We start from the raw sequence: 23,942 nt of genomic DNA, 5'->3' as shown, positions 1-23,942 counted from the left end.
ACTCAATACATTCTTTTTCTGTCAGTTAGTGATATTTAAATATTAGTGATATTGTTATTGATAATGGACCACTTCAAGCTATGTAACAGCTGGGGGCAACATGACCACACCAAGGGTGACATAATTACACTTAGGGGCAATGTGCTGTTACTCCCAGCTTGAGGTAATGTGTCTAGGACAATGCAGGAAGATGGTGACATGAATTTATTTCATTCCTGTTTTGCTGTAGAAGCAGAAGAAATTAGCAAGACTTTGACCAGGGTCTCCTTCCGAGTGGAAAAACAAACACGGAAGTCTAATTTGACTTCAACAGAAGGTAATGTATTAAAACTATAATTCTACATGTAATTCCCCTATCTCCCTTTGAACAAAGTGGAAATCTGTGGTAACAAAAGGCAGTACAGAAAGTTAAGGATATGGTAGACTTTCAAGGGCCATTTTTAAAAATTTTTTTTTTAACAATAGTTTCCAAGAATAATTTGGCAAAATATTGAAATGCACTCACCAAATTGAAGAGCCAATTATAACATGAATGACTACCAGAGGGTTTCTTGTGGCAAAACATCCTGGTCCTTGAATTTTAATCACATGAACATCTCATGATTTTGGTTGCACATGGAGATCTTTGCTATCTTTCTGCATTTAAAACTAGAATGTGAATGGAGGAAGATAAAAGGAGAAGAGTCCATAGGTGGAATTAAAGAGAGGTTAAGAAACTCAACATGGATTGGTGAAAGAATCTCACTGAATTGGATAAAGGTTTATGGTTTTAGGCAATCTTCACTGCTGAATCTCCTGAGACTCTGTAGGATGCTTCTGTTTTTGTATTAGCATTGGCATTTTAAGCTTTTCAGTGTTGACATATCTTGACAGGTAATCACCCAAAGTTGTAAATTGTTGGGAATCTTTGGAGGCAAAAAAAGCCCACTTTGTTTTTACACAGATGTGCCTTCTTTGAACAAATTAGAAGAGTATGTAAACTTTACAGATTGCCTTAAAATTTGGCCTGAAGACTACCAAGATACCAACCAAAAAAACAATGGAAAAATGGATCTCCACAATGGCTTGCGATGTAATGTGTATCGGTAAAATTTTGATCAGCAAACTTGACAGACAAGTTTCAAAGCATCCAATAAGAATATTGAAAAATTCCAACACAGTTTTGAAGACCAACCCGTCAGGATGGAAGTTGTCCAGAGATTTTACTTGTGTAGCCAGATTTGATATACAATCAATTCACTTAAAGAAACATTGTCCATTTCTAATTGTCCTGCCTCTTTTGGTTTACAATTAGATCAAGCTTAAACAAAATAATTTTTGCCAAATAGTGCATTTCATAACCTTTCCATTGATATATAGTTTACGATGACTATGTTTCAAATGCCTACTTTGTTTTTGTTCAAAACTGAAATGTCATTACAATAACCTTTGAATTTTTACATTGTAGAATAAATTTGAGAGTCAAAGTTTTAAATACCAGTGTATAAGATCGTCAATACATCAGTCATAGCTTGACTTGTGCATCTGTCAGCTCTTTAGAATAATTTATAATAACCAGGGCAAAGCCAATGTGTACTTTGTTTTTAAAATAAGCTCAGTGCTACAATACTCAATACTCTAAAAATGAATTTTGTCATTAAATTGTCTGCAATTGCAGATTTATAGAAACACAAAGCATGTAAATTTGCTTTTTATATTTGAGTTAAGTTTTTTAACTTCTAAGACTTGCTTTGTATCAAATGTCATGATTATGTAAATTTGTGAATATCACTTGGAGGTATAACTTGTACCAATTACCTGTAAATGACGATGATTGATGTTAAAAGAAACTATAAAAGCACAGATTACTTGTAGTTATATTACAAAACCTTGACATTTGAGGGGAAATTTATATAGATACACAAATTTTGGCAAGCTGGTTTATTAAGTAAAATCTTAAGAATTATCAGGCATGTTTTCTGTGCTAAGTTATGTGTTCATGTAATTTTTATTTCTGGCAGATAACTGTCCTAAAAGGTTACAGGATCTGAGTGTCTGAATACAGGAATAACTTGTTGCAGCATGGGTGAGTTTTATAATGTGTTAAGGTGTGAACTGAGGTGAATAAGATTGTAAATTCCCAATCTTGGTTATTTTGTAATTGTGGGTCTGTTTTGCTTTGAGTAGGTCAATTGCTTCAATATGAATCCTTTACACCCTGACATTAGTCTCTGTATTCTCCATACTGTTCTATAAACATTTCCTAAGGTGCAGATAAAGAGAATTTGTTCAATAATCAAGAGCCTCTTCAACTGGTCATCATTTCCTTAACCCTTTACATCCTAACATCAGTCTGCAAGTTCTCCATACTGTTCTCTAAACATTTCCTATGGTACTGAGAAGGAGAATTTGTCTAATAATCAAGAGCTTGTTGAGTTTGTGATCATTTCCTTTATTCTCAAAACCACAATATTTAATCCAAGGGTGATACTGTTGGGAGAAATTAGATTCTTATCACTCTCAGGGGTTAAAGGGTTAATTCTTGTGACCTTAATGTGTGATTTAGGAGTGATATTATGGGGAGAAATTAGATGCTAGTCACTCTTTGGGGTCATAGGGTTAAGTTTTATCAAAAAGAGTAACAACTGTTTGCAGTTTACTTAATCAAAAATAACTTTGTAATGTACCAATCATAATATCATTGACACTGTCAGACATAAAAAAATAATTGCAATTCTTTATCAATACCTTAATTGATGTTATTGAATGGAATAAATGTTTTTATCTTGTTCCAGTGATTAAGGGGGAAAAAACAGTGTGGTGATTGTTTAAGTGACAGCAAAAGAATTGTGGTAATTTATTTGGGTGATCAAATAAACTTGACCAGCATGGTCTGACTAAATTTGTGGCTGTACCTAGGACAGCCTAAAGTTATCAAAAGCTACTTGTAAGACCTGACACATAGGACCTAAGAGCACTTCTTTCAGTATCTTCTGCATTTGTCTTTCGGTTGAAAATTTTAGTCTCAATTTTATCATTGACAAGTACATTAATTGACTTGTATTCAGGTCACTAAAATCTCAAGTTTATTTATAAACCTATGTTTTAAGTGGGATTGAAGTTAATATTCTACAAACTGTAACTTTGTTAATTCATAGACCATTACAGGAAATGAAATGAAGTGTTTCTGTTGAGATCCATACCTGCATATACAGTTATTTAATGAAGGCAAAAGAGAAGAAAAATTAGGGGTCTCATTGGGTTTCAGGGAAGCAAACAGATGACAATAGTAAAGTCTAAGTTAGGTAGAAGAGAGAAACATGTGAATGAGGGGCAATTTGTAAAAAAAGTACAAGTAGCTTATCTTGGTCTTATGCACATTTGGGTGTTAACTTTTGGTAATAAATATTATCTTAGGGTTTCTTATGACCCTCAATTCATTGTTACAGAAAGACTAAGGAACTGACGTTATTTTTGAAATTTTTTGGAAATCCACTCTGAGTGCAACCCAAGACAAGAGAATTAACAAGCCAACCCTTTCTCTCAAGAATAATTTTTTAAGAATAATGGAAAATGGAATGAACTTTCTGCAAGAAGCAAAATTTTAGCCATAAAGTATGAATTTTTCCCTCCTTCTTGTGCTAACTGATTACTTACATATGAATCTTAAAGGAGTTACAAAATGATATACTTCTAACATTATTATTAAAAGTGTTATATGGGTGGAATTATAACAGTTATTATAATAATTATAAAAATAATGATGATAATAACTCTTGATTCAAACACAAATATACAGTATTTTAATGGGAGACCCTTGAGGTTATCCCTATAAGAGGGGCTTCCTAACTAACTAACTTTGCTGTTCAAAATATATGTACATTTTGACAGTTCAAAATCTATCAACAAGAACAGCTTTGAAGTTGAAACAAAAATCAAACAGAACAAAGTAGGACAAAGGAGGCAGTAAATTTAGTAATCAAATAATGTTCATTCAAAGTAGTGTTTTTTTTGTGGCTGGCAAATAAAATGTCTCTGGAAACCAATGACCTAATTTGTTTTGAGAATAAAAGAGTGTAATGAAAGATTTGGAAATTGTCTTTATATGTTATGAAAATTTGATTGGGCAGCCATAACTCTGAATCATACCTTGTAACCTGAGTGCTTAGCTGTGAAATGCAAGGCCTTACTCCTCTTTTTTTTGTCTTATGGTGATTTACCGGTAATTAAAAATTTAGTAGTTACTCCAAAAGACATTTTTAATTCAAGAACTGATTTTCTCTGGTTTTATCAATACTATATCTGTCAAGTAACTTTTTATAAACCTTACATTATGGTTTTGCATGTGCTGTTAGCAGGACATCACTGTTAAAGATGCTGGTGACATCCACATTTAAAACTTTTTACACATCTAAGGGAAAATTAATGTTTAATGGTTAGAATACTTAAGCTTACGCTTTGAAATCTCAAACTGTGGTTTATAGTTTAATAGTAATGAACACTTTGTATTGGTAGAGATAGAAATATGGAGCATACTTGATGATGATGATGATGATGATGACGAAGTCTTTATTGAAAAAATCAGACTCAGCAGAAGTGAGTCAAAAATCATGAGTAATAGAGAGAATTTGTTATTTTCAACATGATATAAAAAGTGATAGAAAGGAATAATCAGACATAATGGAATATGATCACACAAGTTAAAGAAGACATCTGATCATAAACAAGTTTTTTATATTCATTTCTTATCTGGGGGAGTTGGAATTCATTCCCCATTGTCCTTAGTATTCTTTTTCATTTTGGCAGCAAGAGATCTTTAGATGGATGGTTTTTCATGGTGGTGATTTTGTTAAACAGAAGTTGATCTTTGTCTTCACTTAAGGTCCATATCGTGAAGTCAGCTTGGGTGGTATATTGTATATATAATACCAAGCATCTTTGGCCAGCTCTTACATTCAATGCCAGGTACCGGGTGTGGTTTAGGCTTGGTAGTCTTACTGTATATCAGCATATTCCACTGCCACACTTTGATCACCTTTCAGATATGTGACATGCTGATTTCATTTGTTCAGTTTCAGGAAAACTTTGAACACAGATCCAGTTTGTTATGATGGCAGGACCTAGTAATGACAAGTGCAGCAGGTCAGTGGTTTGCAATGATGCCCCTCCACCTCTGAGTATTACACTGATGGAGCTTGGAGATTTGCCAAAGAAGGTGAAACATTGGGACACGGACTATTCTCCAGTTGACATTCTGCTCTTGACTGTGGGGGATTGCGAGTTCTTGGCTTGTCATCATTACTTGCGAGATTCCTTTAGAAGCTATGAGAAATCCATTGGATATGTGTACTTTGGAAAGATGGGTGACGATGAAGAGGAGTCACTGAAAGTTGCTTTAGTGAAGTGTTCTAAAGAATCCTTGGATCCTGGAGGTTCTCAAACTTCTGCTAAGAACGCCATCACACTCCTGAGACCTAAGGCTACCTTTTTGGTTGGTTTCTGCTACAGTTTGAATCCTGACAAAGCCCAGCTAGGAGATGTGGTGATATCCTCAAACCTTACAACAGATCTTTACAAAACCCCAGTGAGTAGGGATATTGGTAACCTTGTCAGAAGTGCAGCTGAGGGATGGAAGGCGCCGTTAGAAAACCCAGAAGCACAAAAGGTCAAAGCACATCGGAATGGAGAGATTTTGAGTTGCTCTGATCTGATTGATGCTGAACAGCAGTGTCAATCACACCCCAGGGCAATTGCAGTTGAAATGGAAGGAAAAGGTGAGAATTACTCTAAGGGTTACTCTTGCTTGGCATTTGTGATCATTGTGCAGGAAATGGTTTTGCCATAACAAAGATTACATGCATTCGTTGTGTTAAGTGTGTTACAGTGACTTGTAGCACAATCATCATGCCCAAATGTGTAACATAGGGTATTTTCATGAAAATGTAAAAAGTATGCCAAAAATACTTTTATTTGCCAGATATACTTGCTAATTTACGTTCTAAAAAGAATTAGTGAAGATTTCAATGTTTGTTCGGTTTTTTAAGCTTAATTACTAATTACCCACAATCCTTTGCGGGCGTGGTATTTGACTGTATCATTAGATTTCACTGGCACGCAGCTCGTGTGTTCTTTGAGCGGCTCCTTTTAACATGTTCGGCTCCTTCCGAAATGTCCGCTGCAAGGGCTCGTAGTGCTACAGTTTCTTTCATTTCTTCGGGGGATTTTATTACGCCTTTCTTTTGAAGAACTTTTCTTGTCCTTGGACTAGATGAAATCGCTTCAAAAAGTTCCGCCTTTTTTTCCGGAGTTTTTGGCATAGCTTCAACCGTTTTCTTCAGTGCCCTTTTCTTTGCCATCCTGTTCGGGAAAGTGGGTGTCGAAGGACTGGCAGTATCCTCATCTGAACTTTGGCGTATTTCTTGCCTTCGTTTCTCCCGTAATCGTCTTACTCTTTCTCTGGTTTGCTGCCGAATTTTTTCTCTTCTTTCCTCGTTTGCATCTTTCTCCTCTTGTTTTTTCTTTTTAACTGCAAATTGCTTTTGTTTCTCTTGCTGAGACCGCCGTGTCACGCCAATATTTGTCTGCTTCGTTTTGCGTTTGTACTCTTTCACGTCGGCAATTTTGCGCTCACGATTTCGCTCGTAGTACTTTCTGTCTACTTCTCTTTTCTTCTAACTTTTGTTCTCTCCACGAGAAAATCAGGCGAAGTTTAGCGTTTTTCGAGCGCTATTTGTGCGGATTTCAATGTAGAGCGGGCTTGAAATTTGATCGTTACACATTGATAAACACAAAGCGAAAGTGACTTTAAGTTTCCGATTTAGTTTGCTTTGAATATCTTCGTTTGTATTGTATGTATGGCTGTAAAACTTTGGGGATTTGTAGTCGAACACATGAACTTTGCTTGGGAGTTGTCTCAGCAGCCGAGGTGAAGTAAAAGCTGAAATACGGGCATTTTTGCAGGTAAGTGGTGTTTGATTTTCCGTGTTTAAAAATAAACAATAACATCGTTTCCGAAACCAAAAATCACTTATTTCTTCTTTGCAGTTAGCTCTTTTTAAAAGTTAGTTTAGATGAGGGTAAGTAAGTGTTTGAACCTTACTCAGACGAATCAACTTTCTTTGTAGGCGTATATTCAAGATGCTAGACCCGCACATGTACCATGCAAAGCTCTGTTGGATCTGCTGCGTTACACAAGCAAACAACAGCGACTGTCTTCAAGTTTTTTATTCCTGTTCTTTTAAAAACGAACATTTAACGCTGTCTCTTGACATAAGGTGTATTTAAGCCCTACTCAATAAATGAGCATAATGGAAGTTTCTAATTGATGTTGTTTTGAGTACGAAATTAACCTTTATTTTCGGGTTTATGCAAATGAGATGTTACGCGTTACATTTATAATTTGGGTATATTTTCCAGTATCTTTAATATTTTTCAATTCTTACATTATTCCAAAAGGCAACACAGTTATTTTTTATTAAACTGCAATCATCAGAGAAGCAAAATGACAAGTTTGAAAACAATCTGTTCATTGCTGATCAAGATATTTTCAAATATTTCTGAACAACCCTGAATGGGCGTGATGATCATGCTACAAGTCAGTATAATTTGAATGACAGAAAGAACACAATGCTCCTGTGAACTCAACGACTTTATCAAACAACATGAAATGTTGATAAGGGGTGACTCCTAAAGACAGCAAAGTGGTGATCCTTGATAAACTTACTTAAGCCCATCACAGACTATGAGAACATTTTGGAAGTTTACAACACAACTGTTTTGGTAGTAATACATCATAACAACGTGATCTAATAGAACGTTCTAGTAAGTTCAATGGTATATGCATTTCAGCATGACCAGGCATTCTAGAAATTTCTAGAAACTTGTTTTAACAGTCACTATCCATAACAAGTGTGATTTAATGTTACCAGGATCACTCATACAAAGCTGACCAAACCCAAGTTAGCAATTTTTTTGTATGAGGAGTGGTCACCATAAGCGTACAATGATAATGATTTTTACCGTATACCCTCGACTTTGATGTTCTTCAGCTTTACCTCTGAACTACAGGAGGATCTGGTTGCTAAACTATTAAGCCGGGAGGAGGGGAGGTACTTAACAACTTTTTGTAGGGGAGTGGTCAGCACAGGTGTATAATGGTAATCTTTATTGCACTGTACCCTCCAACTTGTCATATTTTCAAGCCTAACCTCTCAACCATTCAAAGCTTCTGATTGCTAGACTATTAAGCCAGGTTCTTATTGGAGGTGAGGTACTCAATACTTTTTGTTCAGGGAAACTCTTTCCTGAACTCCAAATCCTACTCATTATACTCTTTAGAAAGAGTGGTACTAATTTATATACCGGCAGAAAAACACAATATCTCTTACAGTATTCCAATATTACAAAGAACAAACAAAAAGAATGATCTGCAGAAGAACAAAGCCTCTTTTGCTCAAATTAGTTGTAACTATCTCCCTATAATATTACTGGTTAAATCCATTCCAATTGTTATTGTTTATTTTTTCATTTTTCTACCTCAGGCCTGTTTGCAGCAGCTCAAGACATGAAGATGGGGTGGCTGGTCGTTAAAGGTGTTTGTGGTTTTGTACATGGTGTTGCAACTACAAATAATTCATGGAAGACTTTTGCGTGTGTTATGGCAGCATCTGTTGTATCAAGCATGTTGAGGAACTCTTTTGTGTTTGAAGACTGGCTTCATTACGGAGGTACTGTAGATGTACACTTTTGTAACAGCTTTGGTTGTGTCTTCCAAGAGATCTTGTAGCTTGCTTGTTTTCCTTGGTCTGCTGATGAGAACATGGAGACTAACAGTGGAATTAAATATATATCAGAAAACTGAAAAACATACGCATTCTTTGTTTTCAATCGCATTGCCATGAAAAAGCATTTTCACCTTAAGATACTTCACCCCTCACTGTAGTACCCACCACTAGTCACGGAAGAGAACTAGAAGAATCAAGGGGAAGGACAGCTGAACAGGATGCTCAGTTTGAGAAATAAAAACTACTTTTAAGTCTATTTAGTTGATTCTAACCAGTATCAAACCATGTTGAAACAAGTTAAAAGATGTGGGGTTTACCACTTTAAGTTGTTTTTGTTGACTCATTGAAGTCTAGCATGGGTTCCAGTTTGTTTTCAGTTCCCTCTCATATGCTCCAATAAAAAGGAAAACAACGTGGCAAATCACTGACTTGTTGTTTTCGATGTACTGATATTGAAGAAATGGAAGAATCCATAGGTGCATAAATTGGCCAAAAAAGCTGTAGGCCTGAAGCTTTTAGGAAAAGAAAGGAGAAATGAAAAAAGAACCTGAATGTGATTTTAGTCATCTTTTGAAATAGAAATTAATATTATTAATACCAAGAATGCTTCTGTCAGCAATTATGAAAAATGATACTGGTCAATGCAAATTATTTCAAAGGTGTTTTACCTCATTCTCTTCTCTAGTTAAAGAGAGTGCTGAGTTTCCATGTAAAAATGAAACAACACGTACATGTAGACTGAAATTTTTTTTTAGCTGTTCTCCACTTTTTTTTCGGTTTTTAAGCTTCTTGGTTTAAAAAAGGCAATCTATAATGCTCATGTACCTATCGTTAAATACAAGCTGGTATGCTTATTTGTAACTAATTAAATAAAGAAAAGTTATCGAATGCTAATCTCTCTCTGTATACCTTTGTTTTTAGACACGGTTCCTCTCCTTGTATCTCCCACGTCTGATCCTGAAGAAGAACCAGAACTAGGAGAGCTACGTATGGAACTTCCAGGAATGAAAGGTGAATAAAAGATGCTGTTAAAGGCTAAAATATTTTAAAAATAGAACCTATATGTTGGCGACACCAGGTCATCATCAGGGTGATGATGACCAATGGTCGAAAATGTTTGGTTTTTACTTATTTTAGCCATGTATATAGCTCAATGCCATTAAATGTTTTCCCATTTTTTTTCCAGTAATTAATTTCAAGAGAAATTATTCCCTATCTGAGATATCAACCTTTTTTCTGTCGTTTAACTTTTATCAAAAGAATGCTGTGAAGTGCTCTCAGCCGTTATTCATTAACTTACAGTATAACTCAAAGGTAGATGGCCAACGCACACGCAAAACCTTCGCACGTCTTTCGTGTTCTGCGCAAAAAAAAACAGCGTGTGTCTTAAGGGAGTTTTTTCTACTGTCATTCATCACAGCCAGCTTGCTTTGTTCTGCATTGTTTCGAAAAACTAAGGTTTTCTGTTCGAAAATGTTGCCACCGAAGCATCAAATCAACATGTGCATATCTTAATATCAAAAGGACGCAAGGGCTGCCGTTCGCAAGGGCTGTGCACGGTTGCGCGAGCAGGGTACATTAAAAGCTGCAGTGCCAAGCATGCGGCCCAGCGATAAGACAGTAGAATGGGAGGTAGCCAAACCCCAGGTTTGACCAATTTGTCATTCTTGTTCAAGAAACAGTACTCCGCAAAATTTTATGAAATTAAAATTTATGAAGTTTTTTGTTGTTACTTTGGCCGCTTCGTTTCCCAACATTATTGATCCATGATGAAATGAATGCTGGAAATTTAATCTTCCCTGCAGTTTAAGAAGAGCTACCGAGAAAGTTAAAACTTAAGGAACGGAATGTGGGTGTATTTTTTGTAGGGGGGAGGGGAGAGGGCAGGGGTTAATTACCTTAATCCTTTCATGCCAAGGAAACTGTACTTGAGTTTGTGTGGTTCTAGAAACTTGGAATCGTGTGCATATTCATTCTTTCAATAAAAGTTAATTCCTGTTTTTTTTTTTTTTTTTTTTTTTTTAATATTTCTTAGAACCGTTGAATGTTTGATAGCATTTTCCCTGTTAAGAAGATCACCGACCCCCCAATTATACACCTAGAAACTCATGCCTTAACCCTCCCAGCCCAACCCCCATTTTATAAACCACACCCAACCCACATTTCCTAATCGGCCCAACGAAGGTCTAACGCTCGAAGCATCAGCTTTAGAATCTCTCTACAGAGGCCAATTTACATTATCAACTCAGCAAATGAAACCAAATTATCATTGCTAACTGAACATTTGATTCACATTTCTTAATACTAGTAAGAGTAATCCTATAATAAACTCCCGTTAGAAATGAATGCTAACCCTTATGAACTTGCAAGTTATGGTGGAGCAGATTTGTTGTTTTATACATGAAACCTGGTTGGTTAAAGTGCCATGAGTTGTCTCTGTAGCACATGATCCCTTCGTTGAGTGCGCTGTCATCAAAGGAAATTGTTGAGAAAATGATGAACGTTGTATATTTCAAAATTATTGAATGAACCTAGTCAATACTTTATGTTTCGTTGGGGCAAATTCGAGTTGGGAACAAGTTTAGTTTCCATGCACACTAATGGAAGACCTAAAGAGTAATGTTCCCTTTGATGTAGGGAAGAGAACATTTATTAAGCTGTTTGCTTTTGCTTTCATTTCGGCCATCTATGCAATATCCCTACTGGAATTTCGACCTGCATTAATATCCTTTTGGTATAGCCAACTTACGCACTACTTATGACTGGTAATATATCACTAATCTTGCAATTAAATAAAAATACAACTACATACAAGTGCAGTGCCTAAATTCTCAGACACCATGCCTTTTTGGCCACTGTACCTTTTCTGTACGTTGTTGACAGTGCCTCGAAACTGGTAAAGTGTCCCTTCATTTGTGGGTAACCAAACCAAAGCGAAGGAAGATCATTGCGGGCGTGCATTTCTCGTGTAACATGATGCACAGTAGGGATGCATAATGCAATGGCGCGAATTTGTCTTGAAAGAAAATTCTTTAAGAGACATTTTATTAGGAAAGGAAATAGCTCCATTGCTTCAATGAATCTGTTACTAAACATTCGCGTCGGTCAAAGGTGAAACTTCGTGATGAAGAGTAGTTTCCGAGTGACGCCTCGACTCCAAAGAAAAGAGGTAAAATGAGGACATGTCTATGGGCGCGCCCGTTAACCCCCACCCCGCAACCCTATCTTCCTTCCCCCTGCTTTTGTAAAATAAAAATGCGTGGATTCAGCAAAATGGCATGAATAGTTGCGATGCGTACCACTCGCTATCCCCTCATCTTGATACTTATCTGTGATGTCTTTATGTTTTTAGTTAAGCCTGGAGTGCCCAGCGACGAAGATCTAGAGTGGCTTTCGCGGAAACTCAAAAAATGGAAGACACTCGGGCGTCGTCTAAAAATTAAGGAAGTAAGATTAACGATGATTGATGATGAAAATACGGAATTCTTTAAAAAAATCTACAAAATGTTACTACATTGGAAAGAGAGGAATGGCTCAACTGCAACATACACGATCCTACATGATGCACTGTGTCATCCATTGGTTAATCGCACAGATTTAGCTGAGCGTCTTATCACTGGTAATATATCTCTTATCTTACAATTAAATAAAAATACAATTACATTCAAGTATAGTGCCTAAATTCTCAGACACCATGCTTTTTGGCCACTGTATCTTCTGTGTTCGTTGTTGACAGTGCCTCGCAACAGGTAAAGTGTCACTTCATTTGTGGGTAACCAAATCAAAGCGAAGGAAGACCATTTGATGCGTTTGTATATGTTCATGTAGTTTTCTGGTAGCGCAAAATTCACTCACTACTTAACTGCCAACTCTAAGCGTAAGGTTGCCGCTATTTCCTCCAGCTTTTTAGGCTTTAAAATCTAATGAATTTAAGAAACGATCTGGCGAGGTTTTTTTCATCAGAGATAAATTTTTCGATGAGTAGTTAAGTCAATATAAATTTGCTGGAAAGCAACTTGCTCACCTACTCGAATGCAAAGATACAGGAAATAACGTTGCAAACGTCCTGTTTTAACGAGTCTCTCTTGCTACACTGGTTTGTTATTTTACGTAAAGGATAGTTTTTTCCGAGTATTTTTCTCGAATTTTAAAAAGACATATAAATGATAGGTCACCAAACTCCAAAAAAAAAACAAAAACAAAAACAAAAACAAAATTCAGTTTGTGTACGTGGGCCTCCTTATCACGTATAAAACGATATCTGTAACATGTAGGTATGCGTAATAAAATGGCCCTGAACGACGGGAAAACCTTAAAACTTTTAAGCGGAAAAGGAAGATCGTCAAGGCTATGTACAAGCTTATCTATTGACCGAGAAAATCTGTTCCAATTTTTTTTTTTAACATTTGTTAAGAATGCGATACAACTGTGCACGTGCTACAAGTGCTCTTACAAGTTTTCATTTTTAGTGAATGCCTTTGTTTTTCCCCTAAGTTGCTTATTGTGTGGAAAACATTTTTTATCAAGCTTCTCGCTCGATTGCAAACAAGAGATATGAATGGTGGGTCACCAAATCCGTTTACGTGGCGATCATAATTTTTCTTCCTGGCAGAAAAAAAGGAACAAGAAATCTTCCGTTCGCGTATGTGGGCGTGCATTTTTCGTGTAAAATGATATACAGTAGGGATGCATAATGCAATGACACGAAGTGGCCTTGAAACAAATTCCTCATGAGACGTTTCACGAGGAAAGGAAAAAGTTCCATTGCTAAAATGAATCTGTTGAGTCCAAAAATCTGGTCCAATTATTTTTTTTTCATGTTTGTTATCATGCAGGTGGTTCTACTAAACATTTGCGTGGGCCAAAGGTGAAACGCCGTGATGAAGAGTCGTCTCCAAGTGACTTAACTCTGGGAAAGCGAAAAACCCGTTTGGCAGGTAAAACGAGGACATCTCTATAGGCATGCCCGTTAACACCCACCCCTCGACCCCATTTTTCTCCCCCCTGCCTTTGTAAAATAAAAATGCGTGGAATTAGCAAAATGGCTTGAACAGATGCGGTACGTACTACTCGCTAACCCCTCATCTCGATGATTCTGATGTCTTTATGTTTGTAGTCAAGCAAGGAGTTCCCAGTGACGAAGATTTAGAGTGGCTTTACCCAAGCTGCTTATTGTATGGAAAAGAGTGTTTTAGAGCTTTTCGCTCGATTGCAAACTATAGATATGAGTGATATGTCACCAAATCCAATTACGTGGCGATGAAAATTCTTCTTACTGGCAGAAAAAAAAAAGAAAAATCTTCTGTTCGCGTATGTGGGCGTGCATTTTTCATCTAAAATGATGCACAGAATGGTTACATAATGCAATGGCACGAGCTGGCCTTGAAACAAATTCATCAGGAGACTTATCATTAGGCTTGCTTGTTGTCCTTGGTATAGAATATTGTTATCTGCTGATGAGAACATGGAGACAAACGGTGGAGTTAAATATATATGAGAAAACTGAAAAACATACGTATTCTTTGTTTTTCAATCGCATTGCTGTGAAAAAGAACTTTCAAAAAGTCTGAGATAGGAACAAATTCACTTTGGTAGCTTTAATTCCAATTTTGAAGTCATGGATAACGTTCTCAAATTCCAGATTAGAGAGGGTTAATAAGAAATTACTCACTTCTGCATCTCCCTTTTATTTAATAAGTCTTAAATCTATTTTCTTTGTCCTATATTGTAGGTATTACAAATCGCTGATTAAACACGTTTATCAAGTACCCCCTCCCCCTGCCCTCCTAATTATTGTTTTCGTGTCCAGACTCTTGTGCGCAGTAAGATGAACCCAAATTTTCTTTGTTTACCTTTCTACGAAATACCTCACTATTACTGACCGGTTTAAAACTTTGTTGAGATCTAAATCTTAGCTTTTACTCTGTTCCAATGAATTTTAATTCTTGTTGTCTATCAATTTTCTCTTCTCTCTTTTAAACTGTAATCAAGCTCAAAGAGATTTTCATCTTCGATCAGCACTTATTTCGACTCCTGCTTGTTACCCATTTCACAAATTTAGTAAGGTGTGTTTTAATGCTCATTACAGTTTGACTTTCCTTTCCCTTTTGCGGACATCTCAACAGGGGAGGAGAGTTGTAAAAGTGATGATCCTTCAGAAAATAAACGTAGAAGGCTAGCAGGTATTATAATTATCAAGTGAAGAAATTTCATATTAAGCTTTCGTTTAAATAACTTATACTATACTTATAGTGGTAGAGTGTCCGAGCGAGGAATCTGAAGGTGTTAAGTTCTATTCCTGGTAAGACTCAAAATTGTTCCTTTGTCGCACGCTCGTGACAAGACAATCAAACTTCTTTCCTTTCCCTTTTCTTCTACCAGTTTGTCATTTTTGTTCAAGAAACAGTACTGTGCAAAAATTTTAAGAAATAAAAATTCATGAACTTTTTTTGTCATTTTGGCTGCTTCATTTCTCAACATTATTGATCCATGATGAAATAAATGCTGTAAATTTAATCTTCCCTGCGATTTAAGAAGAGTTACAGACAAAGGGAAAAATTAAAGAACAGAATGTGGGTGTGTTTTTTGCAGGGGGGGAAGGGCGCAGCGGCATGGAATTAATTATCTTAATCCTTTCATGCCAAGGAAACTAAACTTGAGTTTGTGCGATGTTAGAAACTTGGCATCGTGTGCATATTCATCCCTTCAGTATCATATTCGTCAGTGTATTTTAATTCTCATAACAGTATAAATTTCTTTTCCCTTTTGCAGACATTTCAACAGGAGAGGAGGGTTGTAAAAGTGATGATCCTTCAGAAAGGCTTGCAGGTAATATACTTATCAATTGAAGAAAATATGTATTAAGCTTATGTTTTGATAACTTATCTTATACTTATAGGTCTGAGGTTCTATTCCTGGGGAGGTTTTTTTTTTTGTCCAACGCTCGTGGGAAGATGATAAAACATATTTCCTTATTCTTTTATTATAAAAATTTATTATTCTTGTCCTGGTTTACTTTAGCTGCTTCAAAAATTAATGATCAATCATAAAATGAAAATAAGATATTGTTTTGAAGCTTTTCTCCACGCGCTAACTCGGACTTCGCGCACGCCCCACCCTTTACTCCGTGTAACTGAAAAGCGCCAAAAAATTGCGTCTGTTGTGCAGGTTTAAGTTCCTGTGGTTTTGGAAACTTGGTGTCGCATGCTTACTCATCTCAGCAATAAAAGTTCGTGTTTCTTTTCTCTATTTATCAGAACCGTTCAATGTTGAGAAGTGCCAGGATAAGCTCAAATCTTTTTATGACACCTTCAGTAAGGTGAAAATCGTTCCATGGGACAAAAGCTCTTCCATTCAAATTGATGAGATCTACACACCTTTGAGTTTGGTGAGAGATCACAGGAAGCCTAGCGGAGTGACACAAGAGGAACTTGAAGACTACACCGACATGTTCAAGGGAAAACCAACACGAATGCTTGTTTATGGTCGGCCAGGAATTGGCAAGACTACGTTTTGTAAGAAGGCTGCGTATGACTGGTCGAAAGCCTTAAAAGAAATCCTAAAGAACTTTTATGTTTTGATTTTGATTAAGTTGCGAGATGTGTGTGACGCAGGAAACATCCGTGATGTTTTGCATGCGTCTAAATTACTGGCCAGTGATCGTCCGATCTCAGTTAATAGACTCTATGATTACATAATTAACAATCAAGATAAAGTGCTTCTTATTTTGGATGGCTACGATGAGTACAGCTGTGCAAAAGAACACTCACCCATCCTTGCAATTTGGAAGGGCGAGCAACTAAGAGATTGTCACATTATTGTCACCACGCGTCAAATTAAATGTGACGAGTTAAGAGGCCCCAGTCACGTTCAGTTAGAAATTCAAGGTTTCAAAAGCTGGAAACGAAAAAGAACCTTTGCGAGAAAATTTTTGGTAGGTAAACAAAATCCTGACGAGTTTATACACTACCTGTATGAAAACGATCTCGGTGACATGGCAGAAATACCTCTCCACCTAATGATGCTGTGTACTTTGTGGAAAGAGAAACATCACGAAGGACTGCCAAAATCACGGGCCGACATATTCACACAATTCATTCAAACCATGCTGGATCACAAAGGTGGAAGTCGCCAGTCTATGCCATTTCAGAAAGAGACCTCAACAGAAGCTAAAGAAGATCTTAGTAATCTTGGAAAGGCTGCCTTTGAAGCACTTCTGCAAGACCGTCTTTATGTACCCTGCAGCGAACTCCCCTGTAATATTTCAAGAAGTTTTGAAAAATTAAGTGAAGTTGGGCTTTTCCAGATTGTCAATCCTACGAGTCTCAATCCTGAGAAAGGGGCCCATTTCATTCATAAATCCGTACAGGAGTTCCTTGCAGCCTGGCACATTAAAGAGGAAGTGTTGTCGATTAAAGAAGAAAGTACGCCTAGCCTTTCCAAAGTTGAATCATTTAATAAGACCGTGAAGATGAATGAAGTTCTGAAATTTGCCTGTGAGCTGTCAACAGAAGCCGCGTGCGCAGTTTTCCATCATGTAGGGTCTGTTGGAAGAGAGGAATCTTTGTCGAAACATATTATTTATCTGCTTCAGGAGACTGCACCACCCGCGTTGTCTGGAAATCTAAATCTTTATCTTAGGCTTATCTCGCATAGCTACTTTTGTTGTTCGGCCGAGAAGAGGCGAGATCTCTGCTCAGTGTTTCCCTCTTACACTGGAGGTATTTTGACTCTTGATTCCAACCAGCTGAACGTTACTGCAAATGAACATTTGCTTAAATCTGGCATGATACCCGACGCTATCTTTTTTCCTTCCGACGAAGATTCTTCTGAGAAAAGTTATCGAGACTTGATCACTGTAGCGGAGGACACAGATTCTGTTTTTTTGAGCTGTTCGGGCGAAAAGAAAGCCGCAGATTTGCTGAAGAAGTTCCCGCGTCGTCCTTTGAAAGAGTTCTTTTTGAAGAGAGAGAAAAAAATCATTGTTTATGTTTATCAAATACGCAAAGAAATAGATGGTAGCACTTTTCCGACTGAAATGCTGCGAGAGCTTATTTCGCCAACAGCAGAGTCTACTCAGGTGACGCGTCTTGTTGATCCGTTGAATGAACACGACAGCGAAACAGCCTCGAGTTTGACTCAGAACACTGATAGCATCACTGGTCCTACTCCTCAGAGCCTTTCCTGTGTGAAGCAGATTTATATTGTCGACATAGAAAGGCAAGAGATAACGATGCTGGCTGATTTCTTACCACTTTTCACTGCTCTGCGATGGATAGGTATTTATGGTAAACCCTCTGAAATCATTGCTGCTCAGTTGACAGAGACCCTGGTGTCTCGTATCATCTTCACTGACAGACTTGTCACATTAGTACTTACTAATATCAATTTAACAGCCAAACCTGCCGTAGCCATCGCCAGATCTCTGCACCAGGCTCCTAGCCTGTACTGTCTCAACTTGTCAGAGAACCCTCTTGGTGAAGGAGTAAGTGTTCTTACTCAACATCTCAGCCGTGTTCCTCACCTGATAGAGCTGTTCCTTTCTGATGTTAAAATGACGAAGCAACAAGTGAATGAATTGAGTGCAGCTGTACGTCAGAGTAACATCTTCTGGTTGGACACGGAATACCACGTAAGTTTTGTGATCTTAGTTTGCACTAATGTAGTCATAATTCTTATAGATTCTGTTCAATTTCCTGTGGTGTTGTTTTAAGAATTTTTACGTCCTTGGTTCGCGGAGCAATTGCGATGTAGCTATCTCCAAGCCACAAGAGACATTTGCGCATTTCCGAAAAACACGTGTGCGGGCAACAGTCAAAGTTGAACTGAAATGGAGCATCTTCTATAGATTCCTTAAGTCCCAAAAAAAAAAAAAAAAAGAAAAAGCCCAGTCCACTATCCGCATTGCTGGCCAAAGGGTAATTCGCAGCTTAATTTCGTTCCGTTTTAATCATGCTTTCTTTTGTATTTTGTCGCAACATACTGACTCGCAAACGGTTCGTAAGAGTGGAAATCCAAAGCGAAGCAAATATTGTGGCTTTTTAATGATTTTGACGATTTCAATTAAAAAGTTTTACATTCCGAATTACTGAAAAGGCTTACATGCATGAGAACATTATACAGTCACTCTTTGTCGCTACCATTTAATCTGTTAAACTTGGGAGCAAAGCAAGTCATTTTTTCAGATAGATAGATAGATAGATAGATAGACTGTTTATTCACAAATACATCGCAGTCATTAGACTGAAATGCGTATTTCACAGAGAAATATATAAATAGGCAAGTGTTAAAACTAATTACAAACATATGTACATGATATAAAAATATACTTATCTAATGGGATTGAAATATGTATAGTTACTAGCTAAATACTACGCGTTGTTTGTTGCTAGGCATCTTTGGACATTGCATACACAACGGAGTGTCTAAAGCGGTCTGTGCGCGAGCGTGGTAGATTATATGTTCTCTGTTGTCGCAGGCAGTAGTTTTGTTCATTTCTTGGAGGCAGTAAGTTGTGTAGTTTATGCCCCGAGTTGTTGGCGATTGAATCAAAGAGTCGTTTACTTTCAGTGAAGATGAGAGCCCATTTAAGTTTGTTTGTTTACGTTTGAAGAAGGGTGAATTCTGAAGCGTGTAGTCTGTTTTTGAGTGTTTTAAGCAATATTATTTTGTGTGTCTACAGTGGAAACACAGAAACAGGATACACTTCATTCCTAATTTCATCCCATTAACCTCGATAAATCTATTCCTTTTATAATTAGGACCGGAGAAAAAAGTAGAAAATAAAGTAAAACGAAAGTAAATGCGTTACCACTCTGTGCGCTTGAATGTGAGGACGGCCGCGTGTTTTCAGATATTAATGACAGAAAGTTAATGTCAGTGTTTGGAAGAGATCAAGGAGCTACTTTCTAAACTTGTCTTAAAATTTAGGAAATCTGCCAGGACTGGTTTTAGACTTTTGTTTATTCGTTTAACTATTTTTTTCCTTCGGAAAATGGTCTTGATTTCCGTAAGGGCAACAGAATGGAGGGAGTAAACAATTGCTTGTACTTACCATGAACTAAGCATCTGTCTGTAAGAAATAATTTGAGACCCTAGTTTTTTCACTTTGTCTTATTTACAGCTCTTAGGAGTTGTTAAAAAATGTCATACTTTAAATCTGAAGCTCCTCTCTGATGGCGGAAAAGCTAAACTTCAAAGGAAATGTGGTGTGTTTCTGGACGCTCTGAGAAAAAAATTTTAATACCTGAGTATTCCCTTAGAAAGAGCTTCTGGAATAGTATTTGGGAGTTTTGTAGAAGGAAGGTTAGCATAAATCTGTAAATTTTATTTGATTGATTAACTCAGTGGTTTACTATATCATTTAGGTTTTGAAAAAATGCTGTAAAGGCACCGCAGAATGTTTTCCCTTAAACTTCCTTTTACACAGATTTTCCTTTTCTCCCTCTGGTCCTAACCAGAAGTCACCAGGAACATTGTCGATTAGAAAAGAAATGACCAAGGGCTTCCACTTGAAAAGTAGTAGAGAAAGAATGCTACCACTGTAAGAGAGATACTGGTTCAAATTTGGCAGGCAGAGATTCTCTAATGTCAATGGTGTGCTGTTGCTTTGATCAAACATGTTTTTATCCTACTCTATCCAGAGAACATCTTGTTAATCAGCCTGTGTAAAAATAATAATGAAGGTTACATCCGTCTGAATCAAACTTGCCCTAACTGGTAATATGTCTTTATATTTTTTATATGAACTTACTAAGCAGACTGCCAAGCTGATGAGCTGCTGAACTACAAAAATATTGCAGCATGTGAAATGCTCACAAATAATGTCCACTTTTGCAGTTTCCTAAGTTTGAAAATGAGTACTAGCTGTGGATGAGCCACTAAGTGAATATTCATAACCTTTAAAGAGGAGACATCAGCAGTTCCTTGTTCTCACATGAACTACTGAACCTTTGCCTTAAAAGGTTACCTTTAGTTGTATTCTCTGCATGGGCTTGTCAGGTCAATACCTATAAGACTCTAGGAGAGGTGGTCACTGATGTTATGTATATTTTTTGAACACTTCAGCTTATTTCTCTAATAAAATAATCAGTATGGGCCCCACCATGGATGTAATTGGAATATATCCAAATTTTGGTGAGCCTTGTGATGTTTACTTACAAGGAATGTTCCTTAATATAAAGTTGTTTTAAATTAACTCAGTCAAACATACTCATGGCATAATTTCTCTCTGTATAAAAAGTAACCAAGGCAAACAAGTTGGAGTTCAGATGTATGTTGTTTGACAAGATAATGTTGAGTGTCAGTTTGTGATTTATCATAGGATTGCAAAGGGAATGTCAAACCTGAAGAAGAATGGCCAACAGATGAATACTGGAGAGATCGTTGGAGCAAATTGCATGGATCGGAAGAAGAGTCAGATACTGACTCCGGTGACGAGGAAGAGCCTGAGTCCTACCTGGAAACGTAACTGACCAGGACTGGCTCAGTAGACTGCCTGAAACTAAGGAAACTTACCATTGGTCAGAGCAGTCCATCCATTGATAGAATTCCTTCAGATCTGTTCAGTTAGAGAAGTCAGTACCAAAGTTGTATCCTTTTTTTTAACAAAATTTGAAAACAGGTTTGGGAAACCTGATTAAACAAAGCACATTTCAAGATGATTGGTTGGTCTGGTAGGTTTCTGACCAATGGTAAGAGACTTCAGTCTTGTGATCAAACGTACAAACAATCAACGGTTGGATAAAAGATAAGCAAATATATTTTTAAAATCACTTAGCTTAGGTAAATTGATACCTTCACTAACATGGGAACTCCCTTCCACAACATTATTGAGAACATGTAGGAGTTTTCTTTGGAGTCAGAGTCTTGTCCTTGAAATTGATTGTTGGATTTGGTTATATTTTGATGTAAGGTTATTTTTCGATGTCCAATATTGTTGATTGTCGTTTTGACTTACAGCATTCAGTTTCAAAATTTGGTTTTCATGTTGTTTAGTTAGAGACAGGTATTTTTTTTTTTCATTTTTTTAGTTTATTAGGCTTGGTCATTAGCTGCCTAGGCAATCAGTTAATTCATTAGGGTGACGGTCATTTCTTTTGATACAAATGTAAGAAGGCCCCAATGCAACAATTCTTCATAAAATCATAGATATTTCAATGTGGCAAAGAGCAAACCCTCAACTATACATTGAAGTCTTCACTAAAAGCAAAAAAAACAATGTGAATATCAATTTCATAATTTAGGGTCAATATTTTTCCTATTTTCATGGCATTCAACATACGCTGTGAATGAATTTAGCTGTTTGTTAATTTGGGACAGGCTTCTGCCTACCTAAATTTTTAAAAATTCCAGTTGACATAAATGTAAATAGTGCATTGTGGTTGATATTCAGTCATCAGAGCTCTCAAAAGTCAGTTGAGTTTGGTGGAAGAAGGGAGACTGTTTGAGAAGTACTTCCATAACTCTGAAATGTAAATTAATTTAACACAGTATATTGTATTGGCTTTACCCTCAAAACTGTCACGTGAGTGACGGTTAGGTCATAATTATATTAAATCTTTCTTATTTGAGAAGCTGGAATTGTTCCTTAGGTGGCATGTGCACTGTTTTGACGGGCTGCTTTAAGCCTGCTCCGTTTGTGCAACTGCGAATTGAATTCACATGCTCCAATCGATCGAGTAGGAGAGGATTACGGGAACGTGGAACGGTGGTCCATGGAAAGTTGCCCACCCTTCCCCCCGCAACTAGCCATGAGGCCTCCGCGCCTCATTTATCTCCTAATAGTATTTTAAGATTTGCAATTTCCTGTCATTCCTTCCTTCCCGGCTTATATCCTCAGAATGGTTTGCTATCAGAAAAGCCTCAGTCAACTGCATCAAGTAACAAACTAGACGGTAAGGGTGTCGTGGGATAGTTTTGTTACCTCCAAATTCCGCTATTTTTATATTTTTAATTGTGATGTACTAAAAAACGGTTTTATGAATCATGACTGAATTGTATTCCATGAAACGAGAAGGAGAGAAAGACATATAGTAAATCGTTTATTTCTACTGAAATGAAGAGAATACTTTGATCTGTTCGACGGTACTTGAACGGTGTATTAGACCAATTACAAATTGACAAAACATCCCGTACAGCTTGTCTAAGAAATAAAACTGAGGAACTGGGTGATATTTACTGCATGCCATATTCGTGAAAGATTCCGTAATTTCTGTTCTTACTGTTACGATCAGAATATGTTTTTCGCAATATCAAGACGAGAAGGTCCGTGAGTTATTTCTCAAGGACTGTTTATATTCATTATTTTCTGGTTGCTAAATTGATGTTGCGTCATAATTGAGGGGAACCAAGTAGCATATTTCCACTAATTAGCGCCCACGCTCTTAGTAGCGCCCTCCCCCAACGGGCACCCACCCCCTGGGTCGTTATGTGAAATAAGCACCCTTCTCGAATAAGTGCCCCCCTCCCCCACCCCTCCTTGCTAACTTTCTTAAGTACTAGAGATGCAAGGGAAACCTGTTTCTATTACCAGTTTATTAGTAACCTTTTAGCCTTTAACTACAGTGGCTCCCTCGATTAATCGCCCTCCTTCCAAAAAGCGCCCTTCCTTTGAGACGAAATTTCAAATAAGCGCGGAAATACGGTTTTTAATCTTCCGGCAGTAGAGGACGATCTTTCACCAGATACTCTTATTCCCACATTTAACAATAAAAGCTTATATACTGAGAAAACATTGTGATAAGAATACATGAAAGTCATATATTTGTACTGCGGAAAATACATTTTAAGCAAATGAAGATCATCGCAGTATGTACTCAACTTAAGCAGTTGAGAAATAAGGCCTGAAAAAAATTCAGGCCTGAACGGGAATCGAACCCATGACCTCTGCGATACCGGTGCAGCGCTCTAACCAACTGAGCTATCAAGCCAACTGGGAGCTGGTCAATTGTGAGTTCGTTATATACCCGTACTCACAATTGACCAGCTCCCAGTTGGCTTGATAGCTCAGTTGGTTAGAGCGCTGCACCGGTATCGCAGAGGTCATGGGTTCGATTCCCGTTCAGGCCTGAATTTTTTTCAGGCCTTATTTCTCAACTGCTTAAGTTGAGTACATACTGCGATGATCTTCATTTGCTTAAAATGTATTTTCCGCAGTACAAATATATGACTTTCATGTAT

At 37.2% G+C, this 23,942-nt stretch overlaps 1 protein-coding gene and 2 long non-coding RNA genes across 3 annotated transcripts in view; all 3 read left to right on the top strand.

The window, feature by feature from the left end:
* Nucleotides 1-23,942, top strand: part of LOC149048728 (uncharacterized) — a 31,870-nt gene that overhangs the window by 104 nt on the left and 7,824 nt on the right. The window lies entirely within an intron of this gene.
* On the top strand, nucleotides 228-22,336 carry LOC113667979 (uncharacterized). Its single transcript, XM_089202129.1, has 8 exons — nucleotides 228-316; nucleotides 2,001-2,065; nucleotides 5,058-5,753; nucleotides 8,520-8,703; nucleotides 14,874-14,944; nucleotides 15,534-15,590; nucleotides 16,019-18,393; nucleotides 21,085-22,336. The coding sequence occupies exons 3-8, from the start codon at nucleotides 5,087-5,089 to the stop codon at nucleotides 21,229-21,231; spliced, it is 3,501 nt and encodes a 1,166-aa protein (XP_089058255.1). The 5' UTR covers nucleotides 228-316; nucleotides 2,001-2,065; nucleotides 5,058-5,086; the 3' UTR covers nucleotides 21,232-22,336.
* Nucleotides 5,868-7,292, top strand: LOC149048730 (uncharacterized). Its single transcript, XR_016185349.1, has 2 exons — nucleotides 5,868-6,939; nucleotides 7,104-7,292. It is a non-coding gene; the product is annotated as an uncharacterized LOC149048730 (long non-coding RNA).

The sequence above is a fragment of the Pocillopora damicornis genome, chromosome 3 (assembly GCF_964200805.1).
Source record: "Pocillopora damicornis chromosome 3, jaPocDami1.2, whole genome shotgun sequence".
In the NCBI taxonomy this organism is placed as follows: Eukaryota; Metazoa; Cnidaria; class Anthozoa; order Scleractinia; family Pocilloporidae; genus Pocillopora; species Pocillopora damicornis.
This window is presented reverse-complemented; position numbering and strand designations above follow the sequence as displayed.

Bases quoted from the DNA above. Each gene is read 5' to 3' on its own strand.
- LOC113667979 (XM_089202129.1), top strand. From the start codon at position 5,087: ATGATGGCAGGACCTAGTAATGACAAGTGCAGCAGGTCAGTGGTTTGC. The intron at 8,704-14,873 runs AGGTACTGTAGA...TTTCCCTTTTGC, and splicing joins GAAGACTGGCTTCATTACGG to GGACATCTCAACAGGGGAGG. The intron at 15,591-16,018 runs GTAATATACTTA...TCTATTTATCAG, and splicing joins TCCTTCAGAAAGGCTTGCAG to AACCGTTCAATGTTGAGAAG.